General features: G+C 40.9%; 1 protein-coding gene and 1 non-coding gene across 7 annotated transcripts in view; both read right to left on the reverse strand.

The window, feature by feature from the left end:
- The window catches only part of SDK1 (sidekick cell adhesion molecule 1), a 724,732-nt gene that overhangs the window by 433,017 nt on the left and 272,748 nt on the right, over positions 1-18,967 (reverse strand). For all 6 annotated transcript variants that reach the window (XM_043455307.1, XM_043455310.1, XM_043455311.1 and 3 more), the window contains 2 exons: positions 5,649-5,755; positions 3,035-3,182 (listed from right to left, as the gene is read on the reverse strand). In XM_043455307.1, coding sequence (XP_043311242.1) covers positions 3,035-3,182; positions 5,649-5,755 — 255 coding nt within the window. The remainder of the gene's footprint in view (positions 1-3,034; positions 3,183-5,648; positions 5,756-18,967) is intronic.
- On the reverse strand, positions 9,896-9,968 carry TRNAG-CCC. The gene has a single exon. It is a non-coding gene; the product is annotated as a tRNA-Gly (tRNA).

Here is an 18,967-nt window from a genome sequence, read left to right on the forward strand (position 1 = left end):
CACAGACACTGCAAAGCCTGTAAGTAACGCTACAGCAACCACCCCCACGGTTAACCAAGCCTTCTTTGCTAACCTTGAACGTGGGACACACAACTGTCTAATGACCGGATCCCCTCGGCCATCTACCATCATGTCACTCTTAACAAAGCAGTCCAAAACAAAGGTCTACACCTGAATTAGAAGGCCACGTTTGCCTTCTCTTTGTCAGGAATTTCTGAAGATAGGGACCAACAGATCCGATACAGGAGGACAAACAACACACACAGGCATGTTCACTGTTGACGTGGGTGTGTGACTGTGTGGGCCTGCGGCTCATGGCAAACCCAGGCTAACCTACAGTATTCCAAATTGAAAGCTGCTATTCTAAAACAGGAGGAAAAAGACGAAAGCAGTGTAAGGAAAAAATAAATCAAAAGCACAAAGAAGGTTTGGCAAAATAAAGTGAAAAGAAGAACTGGCCTGGTGCAGAAGAGAGCCTGAGATGTAGCGTCAGCAGACCTGGGTCGGAGTCCCGGCTCCGCCGTTTGTCAGCCATGTGCCCTTGGGTGGGTCATTTAACAACCCCAGTCCTCGGCTCTGATAGCTAATTATACCTGCCTCAGAAGGCAACTCTGAGGATTAGAGAAGATGTTTAAAGTGTACTCAATAACAGCTGCTGTTAATATTATTAATAGACTATTCAACTAATTTTTCAAGTTGAGAAACATTAGACTCACTGTTTCCCTTGAAAATAGAAAAAAAAAAAAGGTCATTTAATTTTAAGCCTAAAGCTCATATTTCTAAGGTTATGAGATAATGTTAAAACATAATGGGGAAGGGGTGGCAAGGTGAGGTTCGTCCTTCCCTCGACGAAGGTCCATCTCTCCTGTATGTTACGGTGCTGACCCCAGGGAATCAGGGTAAAAGCCAATGGAGAGGTTTGAGCTGTTTCAATAGGTGTGAAACACCTTGAGCCAAACGTTTCATTTTTAAATGATGCTCCTCATGGTCCAGAACAGATCTAATGCCATCTGAGTTTTGTCTGCCAACCATCTGGGCAGAGGCAATACATAAGCGCTCTTCCATCTGAGGTCTGAGCTGGACTTTATTAGAAGTGTAAAGTAATACATCTGTGAATGATGCATAAACTTGTGAAGAGAACCACGCAAGTACTGATTTATGATATCTTGCACAGCAGGTACTTAATAAATATGGGGGTGATGATGGGGTGGAAAATATGAAACTAAAAGGCCTTGAGAAAGTGTAAATATCCATAATCAGCCTCATCTCATCTCTTAAAAAGAAAAAGCCATCAGGCATATTACTCTACTGAGATTGGAGATTTATCAATCGCTTCACGGTGTAAGCAGACTGTCTGTTTGCTATGACACTAAGTTAAAGTCCTATGAGCATCTTTGTATTATTGGCTCACCAGGAATTAAGCAGCCTTCAGCAAGAAACCACAAGTTAAAAAAAAAAAAAGAAGCTTACAAAATTAAGAGTTGTTATTTCATTCTGCATCCTTTTGTACTTGAATAAATGTTGTCTCAGGAACATAGTTGGACAATGGATTAACAAATGAATTACTATGTAGTTATATGCTACTGAATGAAAATAATCCTTCACCACTGACACTAATTACAAGCTCCAGGGTTTCAGAGGAAGCCTAAGTCACCGTACTTGCCCTTCCGAGGACTGACTCCACCTCTGCCCAGCCACACCGTGTTCAACACCGGGACCCTCCAGAACACTGCACGGGAATCTCTTTCGGCCGCCTTGCTCTCAGCCCCACCACCTCTAAGAGGATGAGAAACTGATCCCTTGTCTCTGTTTCACCCCAATTCCAGAGGCATTTTTTTTTTCCAGAGGCATTTTTTATAATTGGAATCAATATAAAGGTGGATACCTAAGCAAGTTTCAATAAAATACAGGAAAAGGACAGAAGTTATCCCATTTCCCAAGGTAATTTATACTTTTACTAGAATTTTAAAATATGGTTTTTACATATTTCAGTATTTTTCCTGTTTTCAATAACCAAGATAGAAACATTTGCTAAATAAGCTTAAGGATTGTGTAGGCACAAACAGAGTTCTGAAGCCCAGGCGGAAGAGTGGGGATTCTGGTCTTAAAGATGGGACAGAGTGGATGGTCAAGTGGGGAGAAAGCATATTTGAAAAACCATTCAGCAAATTCTCTTACACAGATCCTTTCTGGGAAAAAAATAAAAGCATTTTCTTCTCACAGGTTTTTTTTTTCCCCCCTGAGTGCAACCATCTGATGGAATAAATATTTGACATTTAGCCCAAGATTACAGCATTTCATGATTCTTTCAGAAATGTCCATCCTCAAAACCTTTATATTCAGTATACTATCTTTAAATTACATTGCAAAATGCCCATTTATGAAATATATCCCAAATGTTCTTTTTAATCATTTAAAGCTTCCAAATGCAGAAACTATCTGGCATTAGATAAATATCTTAAATGGGAGATAGGCAAGAACACCTTGAAATAATGCTTATCTAATCACAAAGCAACTGCTCTGCAATAGATGGGTGAACCACTAATTAGATGGAGGGAAATAAAACTGTCATGGTAGGATAAAAGGATAAAGAGAAATAAGCAGTAATTACTGTTTTATCGTTAGAGAAAGTAGTATCAAACGTGGCTCAGTAAAAAGAGGGAAAACCCTACAGCTCTGTAAGTAAATACCAGAACTCATTAAATTAGGACTCGGAGCTCAGCACAACTCAGGATGACAACGACGTCTCAAAAAAGTGCGTTCAGAAAAGGGAAAAAAAAAAAAACATTAAGAGTGAGTGGGGTGCGTTAGTTAGGGCATGTGGTATACTGAAGAATAACATTACATGACGCTTTTCTTAAACTGCTTAAAAATTTCCAAGCCAGTCTTAAAATAGCTCTTGATTAAGGCTGAGGTAGGTCTACTGTAGGCCAGGTCACTCTTTCTGAAGCTTAATTGGTACACTTAATGCGTACAGTGGTACCGACCGGCGCCGTGAGACGTGTTTGGAACTGCAGAGTTTGGGGCGACTTACATCCTGCTGCTGGGGATAATCTTCTGCCCCTCCCGGAACCACGTCACCTGGGGCCGCGGGCAGCTGCTGATGGGCGGCAGGCTGAGGACGGCCGCGCGGCCTTCCGAGACCACTCGGCTCTCGTCTGCATCCGTGAAGTCTCCCATATCTGCAGAGGAAAACCAGACTTCTAAGTTCCAGAAGAGTCTTTTTGAGAGGGAGGGAGGTCAAAGATGGCCACTGTATTTTATGGCGAAGTCACCGACATCGCCCTCATGAAGCAGTGAGACCACAGAGGAGGAGCGCTGGCGGGTGAGTGCGGGCTGGGGGCGGGGTGAAGCGGGGGCCGGCGGAGCCGCGGGCCGCCAGGGTGCCCACCGGATGCCTCGTCGGCAGACCGCCATGGCCTTGTGCTGCTGCTTCAACAGGACAAGCGCACGTTTGCAACAGATTTTAATACTGACTTCTTTGTTGGAAAGCATCCTCCTGCTGCATGAAGCATTTCCCCAGAAGCGCTAAGAAAATGCCTTCGACAGAGTCCAAAAGTCTAAGGTGGGGTGTTTCGAGAGAACAGCATAGAAACATGTATATTATCAAGGGTGAAACAGATCACCAGCCCAGGTTGGATGCATGAGACAAGTGCTCGGGCCTGGTGCACTGGGAAGACCCAGAGGGATCGGGTGGAGAGGGAGGTGGGAGGGGGGATCGGGATGGGGAATACATGTAAATCCATGGCTGATTCATGTCAATGTATGGCAAAAACCACTACAATATTGTAAAGTAATTAGCCTCCAACTAATAAAAATAAATGGAAAAAAAAAGAAAATGCCTTCGGACACCACCCGGATCTCTGCAGCCGGTTCTGCCCAGGCAGCCCTGCTCAGCTTCGCCTGTTTCTGGGCTGAAAGCTTCCTAAAAGAGTCTTCCGGGAGCAGTATGTTTTTAACCATTAGTTTACTTTTGGAGGGTTCTCTAAACCCCATGCTACTGACTTAATTCGGGGCAGGTAGGTTTTGTTCCAGTGCTTGTGCTACTGGTTTAGAGCATTTAAAAAATAGGATCACAGGAAAAAAAACCCAGACATTACAATGTGGGTATATGTGGCCAATTTTAAAATTAGTACCATCTGAAAGGTTTGAAACATTTTCATATTATAAGTAGCTACAGATATATGTATATACACATGGATATGGAATTCATATAAATTTGGAGCAGTCTATAAAAGATCTCTATTATCAATCAATTTGTGATTCAAAAGAAATTATTTGCTATGTTGCAAGCAGTATTTAATAGTCTAGGAAATAGATGAAACAAGTTAATGAAACAGATTACGATATTCATAGTTAAAGTGAAATTTGTTATCAAAGAGATAGAGAAAATCGAGATAAGAAAGTCTAGCCCTAGAGATAAAGGATAGCAAGGATATAAATGATTAAGGAGAAAAAAGCCCAAAATTAAATTTTATAAACTAGTACTTAATATATTATAATAAATTCTAAGCTTATTCAAATATATTTTGAGTACTGACCTTAATTTTTTATTTATGAATTGTTTTCAATTATTCAATTGAATAAAAGTTCTGAATTATTCTGCAGACAGGTTTAGTTCAGTGACTTCACCACCACAATTCAGAAAAATGAAGCCTTCCTAGTAATTAAAACTAAACACGTATAGCATCAGCAACTTACACAGTCACTAGAAATTACAGGGGAAAAGTAGAATAACTAGAAATCATTTTATTTTATACAGTAACACTGAAAACTGCAAGCCTTAACTGGGGTCAAAATGACAAGTGAGAAAATACCATCATCATTGGTTGACATGACCCAATTCAGGAGCTCTTTAGAGTTCTCTAAAATCTACTATGATGTATTAATATGCAATTTAAAATGCCAACACTTTTTGCTTTCTTTTAAATGAAGAGACATTTTGGTCATAAATTCAGAATATAATAAAGCCTACAGGCCACTTTACATGGACCCTACCCGTCACAGATTTTGGACTAAAGTATTAATACTAAATATTAATGCTGAAGTATTAAATGCTTTGAATTGGCTGACTCCCCTCTCCACCATTCTGCTAAACACTACACCAAAATTCCAGTCCCCTGTGTTCTGATATCCCCTCTGGTTACTTTTAAAAGTTTCATTCTCCAAAATGGTCTGCCCAGCTGAGAATTATTAACTCAGTCCAGAATTGAGACACGCTATCCATGTACTTGGGCAGCTAAAGGATTTCTAAACAAATCATCATTGGAGAGAACTGGTTATGAACAGACCAAATTTTATCTGAGTTTAACTTTTTTATTTTAAAAACATTTGAATCTGAATATAACAAAAGCTGAGAGCAGCTAATTCATAAAACACAAGGCATCTTGCTCATTTTTCCTATCCTCCACGGAGCCTTATCTCCTGAATTGAAAGAAGTGGCATTCACCTCACCAGTCCCACCATCGTCGTCGGACCAGCTGCATTCGATATTTACTTATCTCTCAACCAATTTTAGCAATTATCCTCTTCCAAATAGAACCCGAGATAGAAACTCAATTCCCACCATGGTCAAAGGTGATTTTGATTAGCGTGCCCACAGACACTGTTTTATTTAACATTTGTAGATGTTTTCAATGTGCACATACATGCGACTTGAACTTCTGATCTTCTCTGCAAGAGTGCTCCCATTCTGTTTCGAACAACACAGCGGTAAAACCCGGCATCCAGCCTTTGCAAAGATGGAATAACGTACCTGCCAAACAGCAAAAAGCAGTGTTAATGGTTGTATAACTACACAGCCAGCCTTGGCATCCAATCTAGTATATTTTGGTATCTAGCAGCAAAAATATTTTTGGTAAACTAGTATCTATGCACCCCTTTCCTGACCAACACACTCACTGCAACTGCAGTTTATCTGTGAGGTTACGTAATGGCTGTGTGTCTCTTCAGCTAGGCTGTGACTGCCCCCCACAGTGAGGTTCTGGACCCGTCTTGTTCACCACTGTACCCCGGGCCATCGTGTAGACACGTCACCCAAAAGGGCCTGAATGAAAGAGAACTGCTAAGTAGCTGAAAAGCATTCCACGTAAACTAGGCCTTTTTTATTTATTTTTTTAAATTCCCTTTCTCAGAATTTCTAAAAATTCTTTCTAGAACTGCAACAGTCTTAGCGTGTTATGTTCTCCTGCATCAAAGTTCAGACAACGCGGGATGAGACATAGGTGTTATTCAGGCAAAGCGAGAGGGACGCCAGGGCACAGCTCTGCTCCCCGCAAAGAGCAGACGCCTTCCAGCAGCATTCACTTCACATACCTGCCTTTCTTCTACACATATGGCCTGATATTAACTTTAAAGTCTTTCCTGATTGACTAAAAGGTTATTTTATTTGTATTTCCCATTCCTATGATTATGAACAACCATTCTTCAAATCAATGCCTTTCTAAAAAGGTCAGTAAATATTATAGGGCGGGAAAGTAATTAGAAGATATGGTTTCCATAAAAGCCCTGGTTTTTTATAATTCAGGGATTTTTTTTTTTGCTTTTAACTTTAATTGAGGGATAATTGCTTTACAATGTCATGTTGGTTTCTGCCATGCATCAACACGAATCAGCCATAGGTACACACGTCCCCTCCCTTTTGAGCCTCCCTCCTTCCACCCCTCCCATCCCATCCCATCCCACCCTTCTAGGTTGTCTCCGGGCACTGACTTTGAGCTCCCAGTAATGCAAGATGTTTTTAAGTCCATAAACAAGCAGGAGACACAAGGGGGGACCACTTGATGTGAGTTCTGCAGCTCCGGAGCTCAAATCTTTCATGCTACCTAGGAGAGCACATTTAATTGGTTTCTAAGCTATGTTCACCAAGAAGCAAGACTTGAGTTCTGGATACTTTTCACACATGGGAGGGTGTTACCCTAAGAAGGAAAAAGAGAGCTTGAACCCAATCAAATAGTTGCCTACTTTCCCAAAAAAGAGAAGACACCATGATGCTATCCTTTTCTAACAAGATGCTCTGCTAATAGACACCTGCTGCTGAGTCACGTCAGTCGTGTCCGACTCTGTGCGACCCCACAGACGGCAGCCCACCAGGCTCCCCCGTCCCTGGGATTCTCCAGGCAAGAACACTGGAGTGGGTTGCCATTTCCTTCTCCAACGCATGAAAGTGAAAAGTGAAAGTGAAGTCGCTCAGTCACGTCCGACTCTTAGTGACCCCATGGACTGTAGCCTACCAGGCTCCTCGGTCCATGGGATTTCCCAGACAAGAGTACTGGAGTGGGGTGCCATTGCCTTCTCCGAATAGATATCTAGTTATCTAGTAATAGGTATCGTCAACTAAAAAATACTTCCTCTTACAAAGTATAATCAGAGAAATGTAAAAAAAAATAATAATCATCAGGTAAAAGGCACCAAGTAACACACACTTTATTTGCTCAATTCCTACACATACCTTGAAATCACTTATATTCAACTAACTGTTCATCTTTTTACTCAAGTATGTCCAATTAGTCAACCAGAAAAAGGAAATGATAGGCATAATTTTTAAGTGAATAAAACTTTTGGACAATACAGGTAATTCAGTATTAAGCAAATATTAATCAAAGTGTGTTTGCCCCCTGATAACCATCATGAGATCTTATGGCAAGATTAATAAAATATTTTATGAAAAAATACTGCTGAGCCTTAGTCTTCAAGATTTTATTCTAAAAAAAAAAAAAATTTATTCTATACTGAAGAATGGTTCTTCTCAAACAGAAAATTAATTAGTGAAGACAATCAGAACAATACCAAACTGAACACAAAGAGTCAATGCCATTTATTTAAATTACAAATCAAGACTAGAGGGATGAGCAGCTTTGATTATTATATACTGTGATTATAATAAGGAAGAGTTTTGAGATTAGGTTAAAACAAAATCAAGACAAGTTTTTGGAAAAGAAATAACAGAAGTTACTGGAGTACATATTTGAAAAACTACAAGAACAGTTTCATCATTGCAACTTAACCACATTTATACGATTGTTATTAATATTTTTTTTGCAATACCCTGAATAGCTTTTATGTTCTTATGAATTTCTATAGTAATCCTATGTACTAATACACAAAAACAGCACTGCTTTCAAACAGGGAGAAGCAGATAAAAAACTGAATATTAGGCATATGCTGCTTTGTACGGTCTCTTAGTCTAATGTCTCATCAGGGAAAGAAATATACAAAAAAGTTGCAAAGTATTCCACCTAATACAGGAATTCCTACACAAATTATACTCACCCAACAGATGGGAATATTCAGCGCAAGCCTATTGTTTACAAACATACACTTTTAAGCAGAGAAAGTTTCCTGACTCTTTGTAAGAAAGCATGATAAAATCTTAGCACCATATGCCACTAAAATATAGAAAATGCCTGTTCCCATTTCAAAAAACCACACCAGGGAACATTTGTATTCACCGTTTCACAGCAGAATCTACCAGACCAACAGAACCTTTTCTGGGGCCAGTTCATTATCAGGAGGAGCAAATTAAAGAAAATCGAACACAAAATCACAACAAACCCAAGGGTTTAAATGTTCTTTCTGGTATGTAGAGTACCTCAGCTCTGAACTGCCACTAGAAATGGGCAACGGCGACAACCTCAACTTTCTCTAAGAAGCCGTTCTAGGTCCAATTCAGTCCTAACAATTGCTTGACTAGCCCTACCTGGAAAGGATGACTGACATTGTCTGCCCAGGGTCTGCACTGTGTTCCTGTGTTTGGAGAATTCTTTGCTCCATTAACAGGGCACAGGAATGAGATAGTACATGACCCCTGCACACACACAGTCTGGACACTTAGATCTGGGACTGGGGACACAGGAGCAGGGCTAAAAGAGCATCTTCCAACGGCACAGCGGCAGGCACAAAGGGGCCCTGGGTCAGGGGGCCGGGGCAGGCGCCCAGTGCCAATCAGGGCGGGGGCTCTACTGGTGGAACCAGGGTCCAGCAGTACCAGCAGCAGCAGGACCCGACGGGGCTGGCGATGGGGGCGATCCGGCTCTGGTGGGCCCGCTTCCCTCTGTTGTCGCCCAATGTCCAGCCAGCCCTGAGACTGTGAGAGCAACCCAACGACCAGGTGACAACTTCCTTTATTTCACAGAGGCTTTGACTGACCTGTCCTGGAACGCCCCAGAATGTAGCTGACGTAATCTTGGTTGAAAAAATGTCTTAAGTTACTAGGCACTCATAATGGCCACAGAAAAATCTCAATAATGCCTCACTGAATAATCTCTTTTTAAAAAATCATGGCTTCCTGGCTAACCACTAAGAATCATTAAAGTGGTAAACAGTCCCCAAGAAACTGAGGCTAATTAACACATTATGAGGAGTATCCCTAACAAGAGTCACTCAAATTTTAGAAAGTATCTGACAAAATACTGTCTGTTTCAGCACAGTTACTGCTGAGCAGTTATTCCCAACAAGAGTTAGACGCTCTAAGCACACAGGTCTACAGAATCCTATCAAGTTCAGAATAACAAAATTACATCCTCCTTGTAGAAAAGAAAAGCCATACTTCTCCCTCTAATGGCAGGGACGTAACTCAATCCATAAGAAAGATTTTTCATACCCATTTAAACTAGATTTCTTTTTTTCTTTTTGGGGGGCCTACATTCATTTTATGCCACCACAGACAAGACTATTCCCCACAACTTTAATTTTTTTTACACTGGCATGGAAATATATATTTTGCAAGAAAATAAACAACCAAGTTCTATAATAAACTTTCCTATTTTGGCCCAAAGTCCAGTGTTATTTGTTTTAATATTTATTTTTATTTATTTGGGTGCTTTGGGTCTTCATGGCATCAGTGGGATCCTTAGTTGAGGCATGAGGACTCTCAACTGTGTCATGTGGGATCTAGTTCCCTGACCAGGCTTTGAACCTGGGCCCCCTGCACTGGGAGTGCAGAGTCTTAGCCACTGGACCACCAGGGAAGTCTTCCATTCTTTAAAGTGTTAAGGGAAAAAAAAAAAAAAAAAAAACTAAGCTGTTTATATCCTTCTTAGAACTAACGCAATTCTATTTTTGGAAACAAGATGACAAATAATTGTATTTTCAATTTCATTTTTAAAAATTTCCTATTTGAAACTTTAAAATACAGCAACAGTCAAAAGTGGAATGAATCTATAGTTGGTTTTTTCCTCAAGTAAATAGTGAAATGAAAAATCCAGACTGAAACTTGTTAAGAAAGAGATGGACCCAAAATTTTGAAGCATTGTCCAGCTCACTAATATGTCCTAGACATTAAGGGTTACATTTTGAATTCAAGAGTTAATCAGTATGAAGTTAAAGTCAACAGCATAATAAAGATGGAACTTAGTCAATGGGAACATCATAGCCTCAAAAGTTCTCTAATCTGAATTTCATTTACTTAAAAACCTGTATTAAGTTGAAAGAGGCGACAGACAGGTCCCTTCTGGGACTGGGCTAGGAAGCACCTATGTGTCTGTCTTACTGTTTGAGAACATAAATCTGAGGACTACAAGCGCTCCAGAGAACAAGCAGATGCTGAGTATCCACAGACCAGTAACTACATGTGAACTGTGTATTCACTTACAAAAGCTAATTCAAGATTTCAAAGTTAACACTGAAAAGTTCCAAAATATCTTCCCCTGGGGTTGTGGTTTTTGTAATTTTCTCTAACAGGAACACTGTTTTGGGATCACTCATTCCTCATCCATTCCTAGCTTCAATCATCAAACCAGGGACAGAAAAACAGAAATTTACGTTCTGGGAAATACAGACACATGGCTGAAAATAGTCTGTCAGATATGTGATTAGGAGAAAGTGAAAGTGAAGTGGCTCAGTTGTGTCTGACTCTTTGCGACCCCGTGGACTGTAGCCTACCAGGCTCCTCCCTCCATGGGATTTTCCAGGCAAGAATACTGGAGTGGGTTGCCATTTCCTTCTCCAGGGGATCTTCCTGACCCAGGGATTGAACCTGGGTCTCCTGCATTGCAGGCAGACACTTTAACCTCTGAGCCACCAAGGAAGCCCAAACACCTCTCAAATCAGAAAGAACAGAGCCTCAGAAATTTTTGTGAAAGACCTCAGGTTTTTTAGAGCTAAAAATCCTTTATTCCATCTGTTTACTTAATTCTTTATTTTGCCAGGTTCTCTAGAGACATTAAAAAATCTAAGACCGTTTTATGAAGGGCTAAAATATGAGGAGAAATGTCAGTTCCTACACAGTCAAACTGATCCACACCAAACACAATGGAGAGAGAACCTAGGCTATTAAGTGTTACAATATTAGCATAAGTGAATTAGAAACTAATTAAAAAGCTTTCACTTGTCTCGTTGGAAGCATTTGTGGACAATTATGTACACACTTGTTTGGTCATTCTGGTTAAAGTTCTTAGATTCGACAATGATGATGAGACGAACGAGGCAAATGGAATTAATTGTCTAAATCCAAATCACCTCCAATAAGAACTTTTAAAAGTTCAATGCTGATTCTGCTTCAGAAATTCTCTGCAAAGAATCATATCTGCTATGACCACACGGAATTGAAAAGATAGTCAATTAAAATCAGAAGTAAATATAAACAATACACAACTGAGCAGGAGGAATATAAGCCTCGTGACACACTATTAATATTAGAGATCAAAATCAAACACGACAGCACAGACTCGCACCATGAAAGCCTTGGAATTCAACATGGATACTCTGACCAGGAATGAGATGAGAATAGTCCGCCCACTTTCACCTGCCAGAGTTTATCTTCCCCTTCCTTATAAACAGATTGACAAAAGGACCTGATACCTTAGGAATGAGAACCTCACTTATTAATTCCAGGGCTTTAAATATAGCCTTGTAATATAGAAGAAAGGCCAAAATTAGGCTGAAAGCTTTATATCTAGTGCCCAACCATTCACATCCTGGGCTCCAGGAAATAAGAAAGCTACCCCAAGTGTTAAGAGTTTGGGATTATAAGGGATTCTGCTTATTTTAGTCAAACTGGGCAAGACTAGTTCATTGAAACCAAAACATAACCCACTGTTGTTGTGAGCTGGGCAGCTCACAGAGGACAGTGAACCAGGAGGAATGACCAGAAACAAGGTTGGGAAACTGAACAACCTGGGGACTTGGTCCTCTGTGGGAAAATGCAGGTTGGGGGTTACCCTCAGTTTGGCTGGTTGGTGACAAAACCAACTGGTTACGTTTCACTTAAGAAAATGGACATTTCCTGATGAGTAGGGGACCCAGCAGATTAAAAACAAAACAAAAGTGCTCGCTTCGGCAGCACATATACTAAAAACAAAACAAAAGACTCTGTTAGCCTTTGACCTGTTTTGCTTTGTACTCCAAGGTTAACTTTGCCTGTTACTCCAGGTATCTCTTGACTTCCTACTTTTGCGTTCCAGTCCTCTATAATGAAAAGGACATCTTTTTTGGGTGTTAGTTCTAGAAAGTCTTATAGGTCTTCATAGAACCGTTCAACTTCAGCTTATTTAGCATTACTGGTTGGGGCATAGACTTGGATTACTGTGATACTGAATGGCTTGCCTTGGAAAGGAACAGAGATCATTCTGTTGTTTTCGAGATTGCATCCAAGTACTGCATTTTGGACTCTTGTTGACTATGATGGTTACCCCATTTCTTCTAAGGGATTCTTGCCCACAGTAGTAGATACAAAGGTCATCTGAGTTAAATTCACCCATTCCAGTCCATTTTAGTTCACTGATTCCTAAAATGTCGATGTTAACTCTTAACCATCTCCTGTTTGACCACTTCCAATTTGCCTTGATTCATGGACCTAACCTTCCAGGTTCCTACGCAATATTGTTCTTTACAGCATCAGACTTTACTTCCATCACCAGTCACGTCCACAACTGGGTGTTGCTTTTGCTTTGGCTCTCTCTTCATTCTTTCTAGAGTCATTTCTCCACTGATCTCCAGTAGCATATTGGGCACCTACCGACCTGGGGAGTTCATCTTTCAGTGTCCTATCTTTTTGCTTTTTCATACTGTTCATGGGGTTCTCAAGGCAAGAATACTGAAGTGGTTTGCCATTCCCTTCTTCAGTGGACCACGTTTTGTCAGAACTCTACACCATGACCCATCTGTCTTGGGTGGCCCTACACAGCATGACTCATAGTTTCATTGAGTTAGACAAGGCTGTGGTCCATGCAATCAGTTTGGTTAGTTTTCTGTGATTGTGGTTTTCATTCTGTCTGCCCTCTGATGGATAAGGAGAAGAGGCTTATGGAAGCGTCCTGATAGGGGGGACTGAGGGGGAAACTGGGTCTTGTTCTGACGGGTGAGGCCACCTCAGTAAATCTTTAATCTGATTTTCTATCGATGGGTGGGGCTGTGTTCCCTCCCTGTTGTTTGACCTGAGGCCAAACTATGATGGAGGTGAGGAAGATAATGGAGACATCATTCAAAAGGTCCCATGCTGCACTCAATGCCCTGCAGCAGGCCACTGCTGACCCACGTCTCCACTGGAGACTCCTAGACACTCATGGGCAAGTCTGGGTCAGTCTGTTGTGGGGTCAACGCTCCTTGTTCCTAGGTCCTGGTGCAATACAAGGTTTTGTTTCTGCCTTCCAAGAGTCTGTTTCCCCAGTCCTCTATACAGTCAGCAAAAACAAGACCAGGAGCTGACTGTGGCTCAGATCATGAACTCCTTAATGACAAATTCAGACTTAAGTTGAAGAAAGTAGGGAAAACCACTAGTCCATTCAGGTATGACCTAAATCAAATACCTTATGATTACACAGTGGAAGTGACAAATAGATTCAAGGGATTAGATCCAATAGATAGAGTGCCTGAAGAACTGTAGATGGAGGTTCATGACACTGTACAAGAGGCAGTGATCAAGACCACCCCCAAGAAAAAGAAAGGCAAAAAGGCAAAATGGTTGTCTGAGGAGGCCTTACAAATAGCTGAGAAAAGAAGAGAAGTGAAAGGCAAAGGAAAAAAGGAAAGACATACCCATTTGAATGCAGAGTTCCAAAGATTAGAAGGAGAAATAGGAAAGCCTTCCTCAGTGATCAATGCAAACAAATAGAGGAAAATAATAGAATGGGAAAGACTAGAGATGTCTTCAAGAAAATTATAAATACCACAGGAACATTTCATGCAAAGATGGGCAGAATAAAGGACAGAAATGGTATGTACCTAACAGAAGCAGAAGATATTAAGAAGAGATGGCAAGAATACATAGTAGAATCATACAAAAAAGATCTTCACGACCCAGATAACTATGATGATGTGATCACTCACCTAGAACCAGACATCCTGGAATGCGAAGTGAAGTGGGCCTTAGGAAGCGTCACTATGAACAAAGCTACTGGAGGTGATGGAATTCCAGTTGAGCTATTTCAAATCTTAAAAGATGATGCTGTGAAAGTGCTGCACTTAATATGCCAGCAAATTTGGAAAACTCAACAGTGGCCACAGGACTGGAAAAAGTCAGTTTTCATTACAATCCCAAAGAAAGGCAATGTCAAAGAATGTTCAAACTACCGCACAATTGTACTCATCTCACATGCTAGTAAAGTAATGCTCAAAATTCTCCAAGCCAGGTTTCAACAATACGTGAACTATCAACTTCTAGATGTTCAAGCTAGATTTAGAAAAGGCTGAGGAACCAGAGATCAAATTGCCAACATCTGATGGATCATCGAAAAAGCAAGAGAGTTCCAGAAAACATCTATTTCTGCTTTATTGACTATGCCAAAGCCTTTGACTGTGTGGATCACAACAAACTGTGGAAAATTCTTCAAGAGATGGGAATACCAGACTACCTGACCTGCCTTCTGAGAAACCTGTATGCAGGTCAAGAAGGAACAGTTAGAACCAGACATGGAACAACAGACTGGTTCCAAATAGGGAAAGGAGTACATCAAGGTTGTATATTGTCACTGTACTTATTTAACTTATATGCAGAGTACATCATGAGAAATGCCGGGCTGGATGAAGCACAAGCTGGAATCAAGATTGCCGGCAGAAATATCAGTAACCTCAGATATGCAGATAACACTACCCTTATGCCAGAAATTGAAGAAGAATTAAAGAGCCTCTTGATGCAAGTGAAAGAGGAGAGTGAAAAAGTTGGCTTAAAACTCAACATTCAGAAAACTAAGATCATGGCATCTGGTCCCATCACTTCATGGCAAATAGATGGGGAAACAATGGAAACAGTGATAGACTATTTTCTAGGGCTTCAAAATCACTGCAGATGGTGACAGCAGCCATGAATTTAAAAGACACTTGCTCCTTGGAGAAAAGTGATGACCCACCTAGACAGCATACTGAAAAGCAGAGACAACCTAGAACCTATTATACAGAGAGAAGTGAGTTAGAAGGAGAAAGATAAACATTGCATTCTAACACATATATACGGAATCTAGAAGAATGGTATTGAAGAGCTTATTTACAGGGCAGCAGTGGAGAAACAGAGAACAGACTTATGGACGTGGGGAGAGGGGAGGAGAGGGTGAGATGTATGAAAAGAGTAACATGGAAACTTACATTACCACAAGTAAAATAGAGAACCAACAGGAATTTTCTGTATAGCTCAGGAAACTCAAACAGGGGCTCTGAGATGTCAACCTAGAGGGTCGGGATGGGAAGGAAGATGGGAGGGAGGTTCAAAAGGGAGGGGATATATGTATACCAACGGCTGATTCATGTTGAGGTTTGACAGAAAACAACAAAATTCTGTAAAGCAATTATCCTTCAATAAAAAAATAAATTAAAAAAAAAAAAGCAGAGACATTACTTTGCCAACAAAGGTCTGTCTATTCAAGGCTATGGTTTTTCCAGTAGTCATGTATGGATGTGAGAGTTGGACTATAAAGAAAGCTGAGCACCGAAGAACTGATGCTTTTGAACTGTGGTGTTGGAGAAGACTCTTGAGAGTCCCTTGGACTGCAAGGAAATTCAATCAGTAAACCCTAAAGGAACTCAGTCCTGAATATTCGTTGGAAGGACTGATGTTGAAGCTGAAACTCCAATATTTTGGCCACCTGATAAGAAGAACTGATTCATCTGAAAGACCTTGATGCTGGGAAAGATTGAAGGCGGGAGGAGAAGGGGACGACAGAGGATGAGATGGTTTGGATGGCATCACTGACTCAATGGACATGAGTTTGAGTAAACTCCGGGAGTTGGTGATGGACATGGAGGCCTGGTGTGCTGCAGTCCATGGGGTCACAGAGTCAGACACGACTTAGCTATTGAACTGAACTGAAAATAAAAAATAGGTAGAGGAGTCTAACTCATGACTTAGTGGTGAGGTGCTGTCTCGGGGTGTTAAGCCTAAAGGGTATGGCCAAGCAATCAATCAATCTGGGAGAGTCTGACATGGCAGCAATACCAAGTTTTTAGACTCGTGGACATGGAATATCTGTCCTTTTATTTAGGTCTTCTTTTAGAAAACTTAGGCAATGCTTTATAGTTTTTAGTATAAAAATCTTACAAACACCTTGTCATATTCATCCCTAAGATTTTTGAAGATATTTTAAAAAGCATTTTTGTTTTCATTTTACAAAATAAATGTTATATATTTTAGAAAAATCATAAATCCTAATAAATGCAGATTATTCTTTCCTAGTATACAGAAATATAAGTGACTTGTATGGTCATCTATAGCTTCCCTGATAGCTCAGTTGGTAAAGAATCCACCTGCAATGCAGTAGACCCCAGTTTGATTCCTGGGTTGGGAAGATCTGCTGGAGAAAGGACAGGCTACCCACTCCAGTATTCTTGGGCTTCCCTGGTGGCTCAGTAAAGAGTCTGCCTGCAATGCAGGAGACCTGGATTCGATCCCTGGGTTGGGAAGATCCCCTGGAAAAGGGAAAAGCCATCCACTCCAGTATTCTGGCCTAGAGAATTCCATGGACTGTGTATTCCATGGGGTTGCAAAGAGTTGGACATGACTAAGCGACTTTCACTTTCACATGCTCATCTAGTATCCTATAACACTGCTAAACACATGTGAATTTTAGCAGTTTTTTAAAGACAATATCACATTTTCTACAATCATGCAACCTTCGATAAGACATTTTTACATCTCTTCTTACAATCTAGATGCTTTTCCTTTTTCTTATTATACTGGCTAGTAACTCCACTACTGGCATCTGCTTAGTTTCTTGCATTGATGAGTTTGTAGTTTCCATCAAATGCACACATTTCTCAGCATTATTTATTCAAATACTTTACCACCCCTGTCTTTGGGATTCAACTTGTACATACATTAGGCCATGTGAAGTTGTCCCGTAATTCACTAATGGTCTTTTCATTGTGTTTATTTTCTGACTTTCATGTTTATTTTTATTTATTGATTTTTGACCAAGCTGCACAGCACATAGGATCTTAGTTCCCTGATCAGCGATCAAACCTGCATCCCTTGCATCAGAAACACAGAATCTTAACCACTGGACTGCCAGGGAAGCCCCTGCCTTTCATCTTGAATAGTTATATCGCTCTAAGTTTACTAATATTTTGGAGTGGGTAGCTTATCCCTTCTCCAGGTGAACTTCCTGACCCAGGAATCAAACCTGGGTCTCCTGCATTGCAGGCAGATTCTTTATCAGCTGAGCTACCCGGGGAGCCCATTATATTGCTATATTTTTAAGTTTACTAATATATTCTTCTGCAATGTCTAATCTGCTGATAGTCTCACCCATTGTGCTTTTCATCTCAGATGTTATGGGCTTCATCCTTAGAAATATCTTCTGCCTTTTAATATCTTTCATGTCTCTACTTAACTTTGATCACATGGAATACAGTTATCGTGTTTCAGCCCCACTCTCTGCTAATTCTAACGTCTGTGTCAGCTTTGGTTTGGTTTCGGTTGATAGATTTTTCTCATTTTGGATCATGCTTTCCTGCCTCTTTACATCCCTAACAATCTCTGACTGGATTCCAGACATTGTGAATTTTACCCTGTTTGGTGCTGGTATTGTATCTGATGCTATTTTTATATTCCTATAAATATTCCTGAGCTTTGCTCTCCACTGCTGCAAAGATACTTAGAAACAGTTTGATCCTTTCTGGTCTTTTAAGATTTCTCAGGCAGGACCAGAGCTGTAGTTGGTCCAGGGTTAGTAATTCCCTACTACAGGCCCAAGACCCTTCTGTTACCCTATCCAATAATGCTGTGAATCATGCGGTTTTTCAGAGTGGCTGCTGAGAAAAGGCCCTCGGCCCAGCCCTCTGTGAGCCTGGGAACGGCTGCATCCACTTCTCGGGTACCTGGTTTCCTGGACTTGGGCAGTCTCCTTACATGCGTGTGCTGGCGGATAATCTGCTAAATACTCAAAAAAAGAGCCTCTGCAGATCCCCAGAGTTCTCTCTCTCTGCATGGCTCTCTGCCCTCCAGTCCTCGGCCTTGATCGCTCTCAACTCTCGGCTGCCCTCCCCTCCTCGGGGTCGGACCCTCCGGCCCCCCCGTGCCCTCCGTCTCTGCGCCACAGCCGGGAGATGCCCTCAGGGCGGCGAGTCGGGCAGTCAGAGGGCTCGCCTTGTTGCTTTTCCATCTCTCAGGCATCACACCTTCGGCTGCCGGAGGTCCAGTATCTCGAAAACAATTATTCCGTATACTTTGTCCAGCTTTACGGCTGTTTAGATTTCCTATCTAGAATTCACCTTTATATCTCTCAGTGAGGTTTTCTATTTTTCTTCATACTCTACTCATTTCTTATAAGGGTTATTCCCAGGTATTTATTAAATTTTATGGATATTGTAGAATTTTTGTCCCTTTATAGGACATAAGAAAAAGTAACTTTCCCCTTAACCATTCCTATTCTTTACTGACATAAAAAATAAATATCAATCAAATTTCTACTGTTTATACTGTAACAGAAGACAGATCACGAAAGGAGACTATAAGATTTTCAGCAGAGTATCCAATTATTCTTCCTGCTGGAGTGCCTAGCACTAGAAATTTTGGGCATACATATATGTATACATGTATATA

Source organism: Cervus canadensis, chromosome 32, assembly GCF_019320065.1.
Source record: "Cervus canadensis isolate Bull #8, Minnesota chromosome 32, ASM1932006v1, whole genome shotgun sequence".
Lineage (NCBI taxonomy): Eukaryota > Metazoa > Chordata > Mammalia > Artiodactyla > Cervidae > Cervus > Cervus canadensis.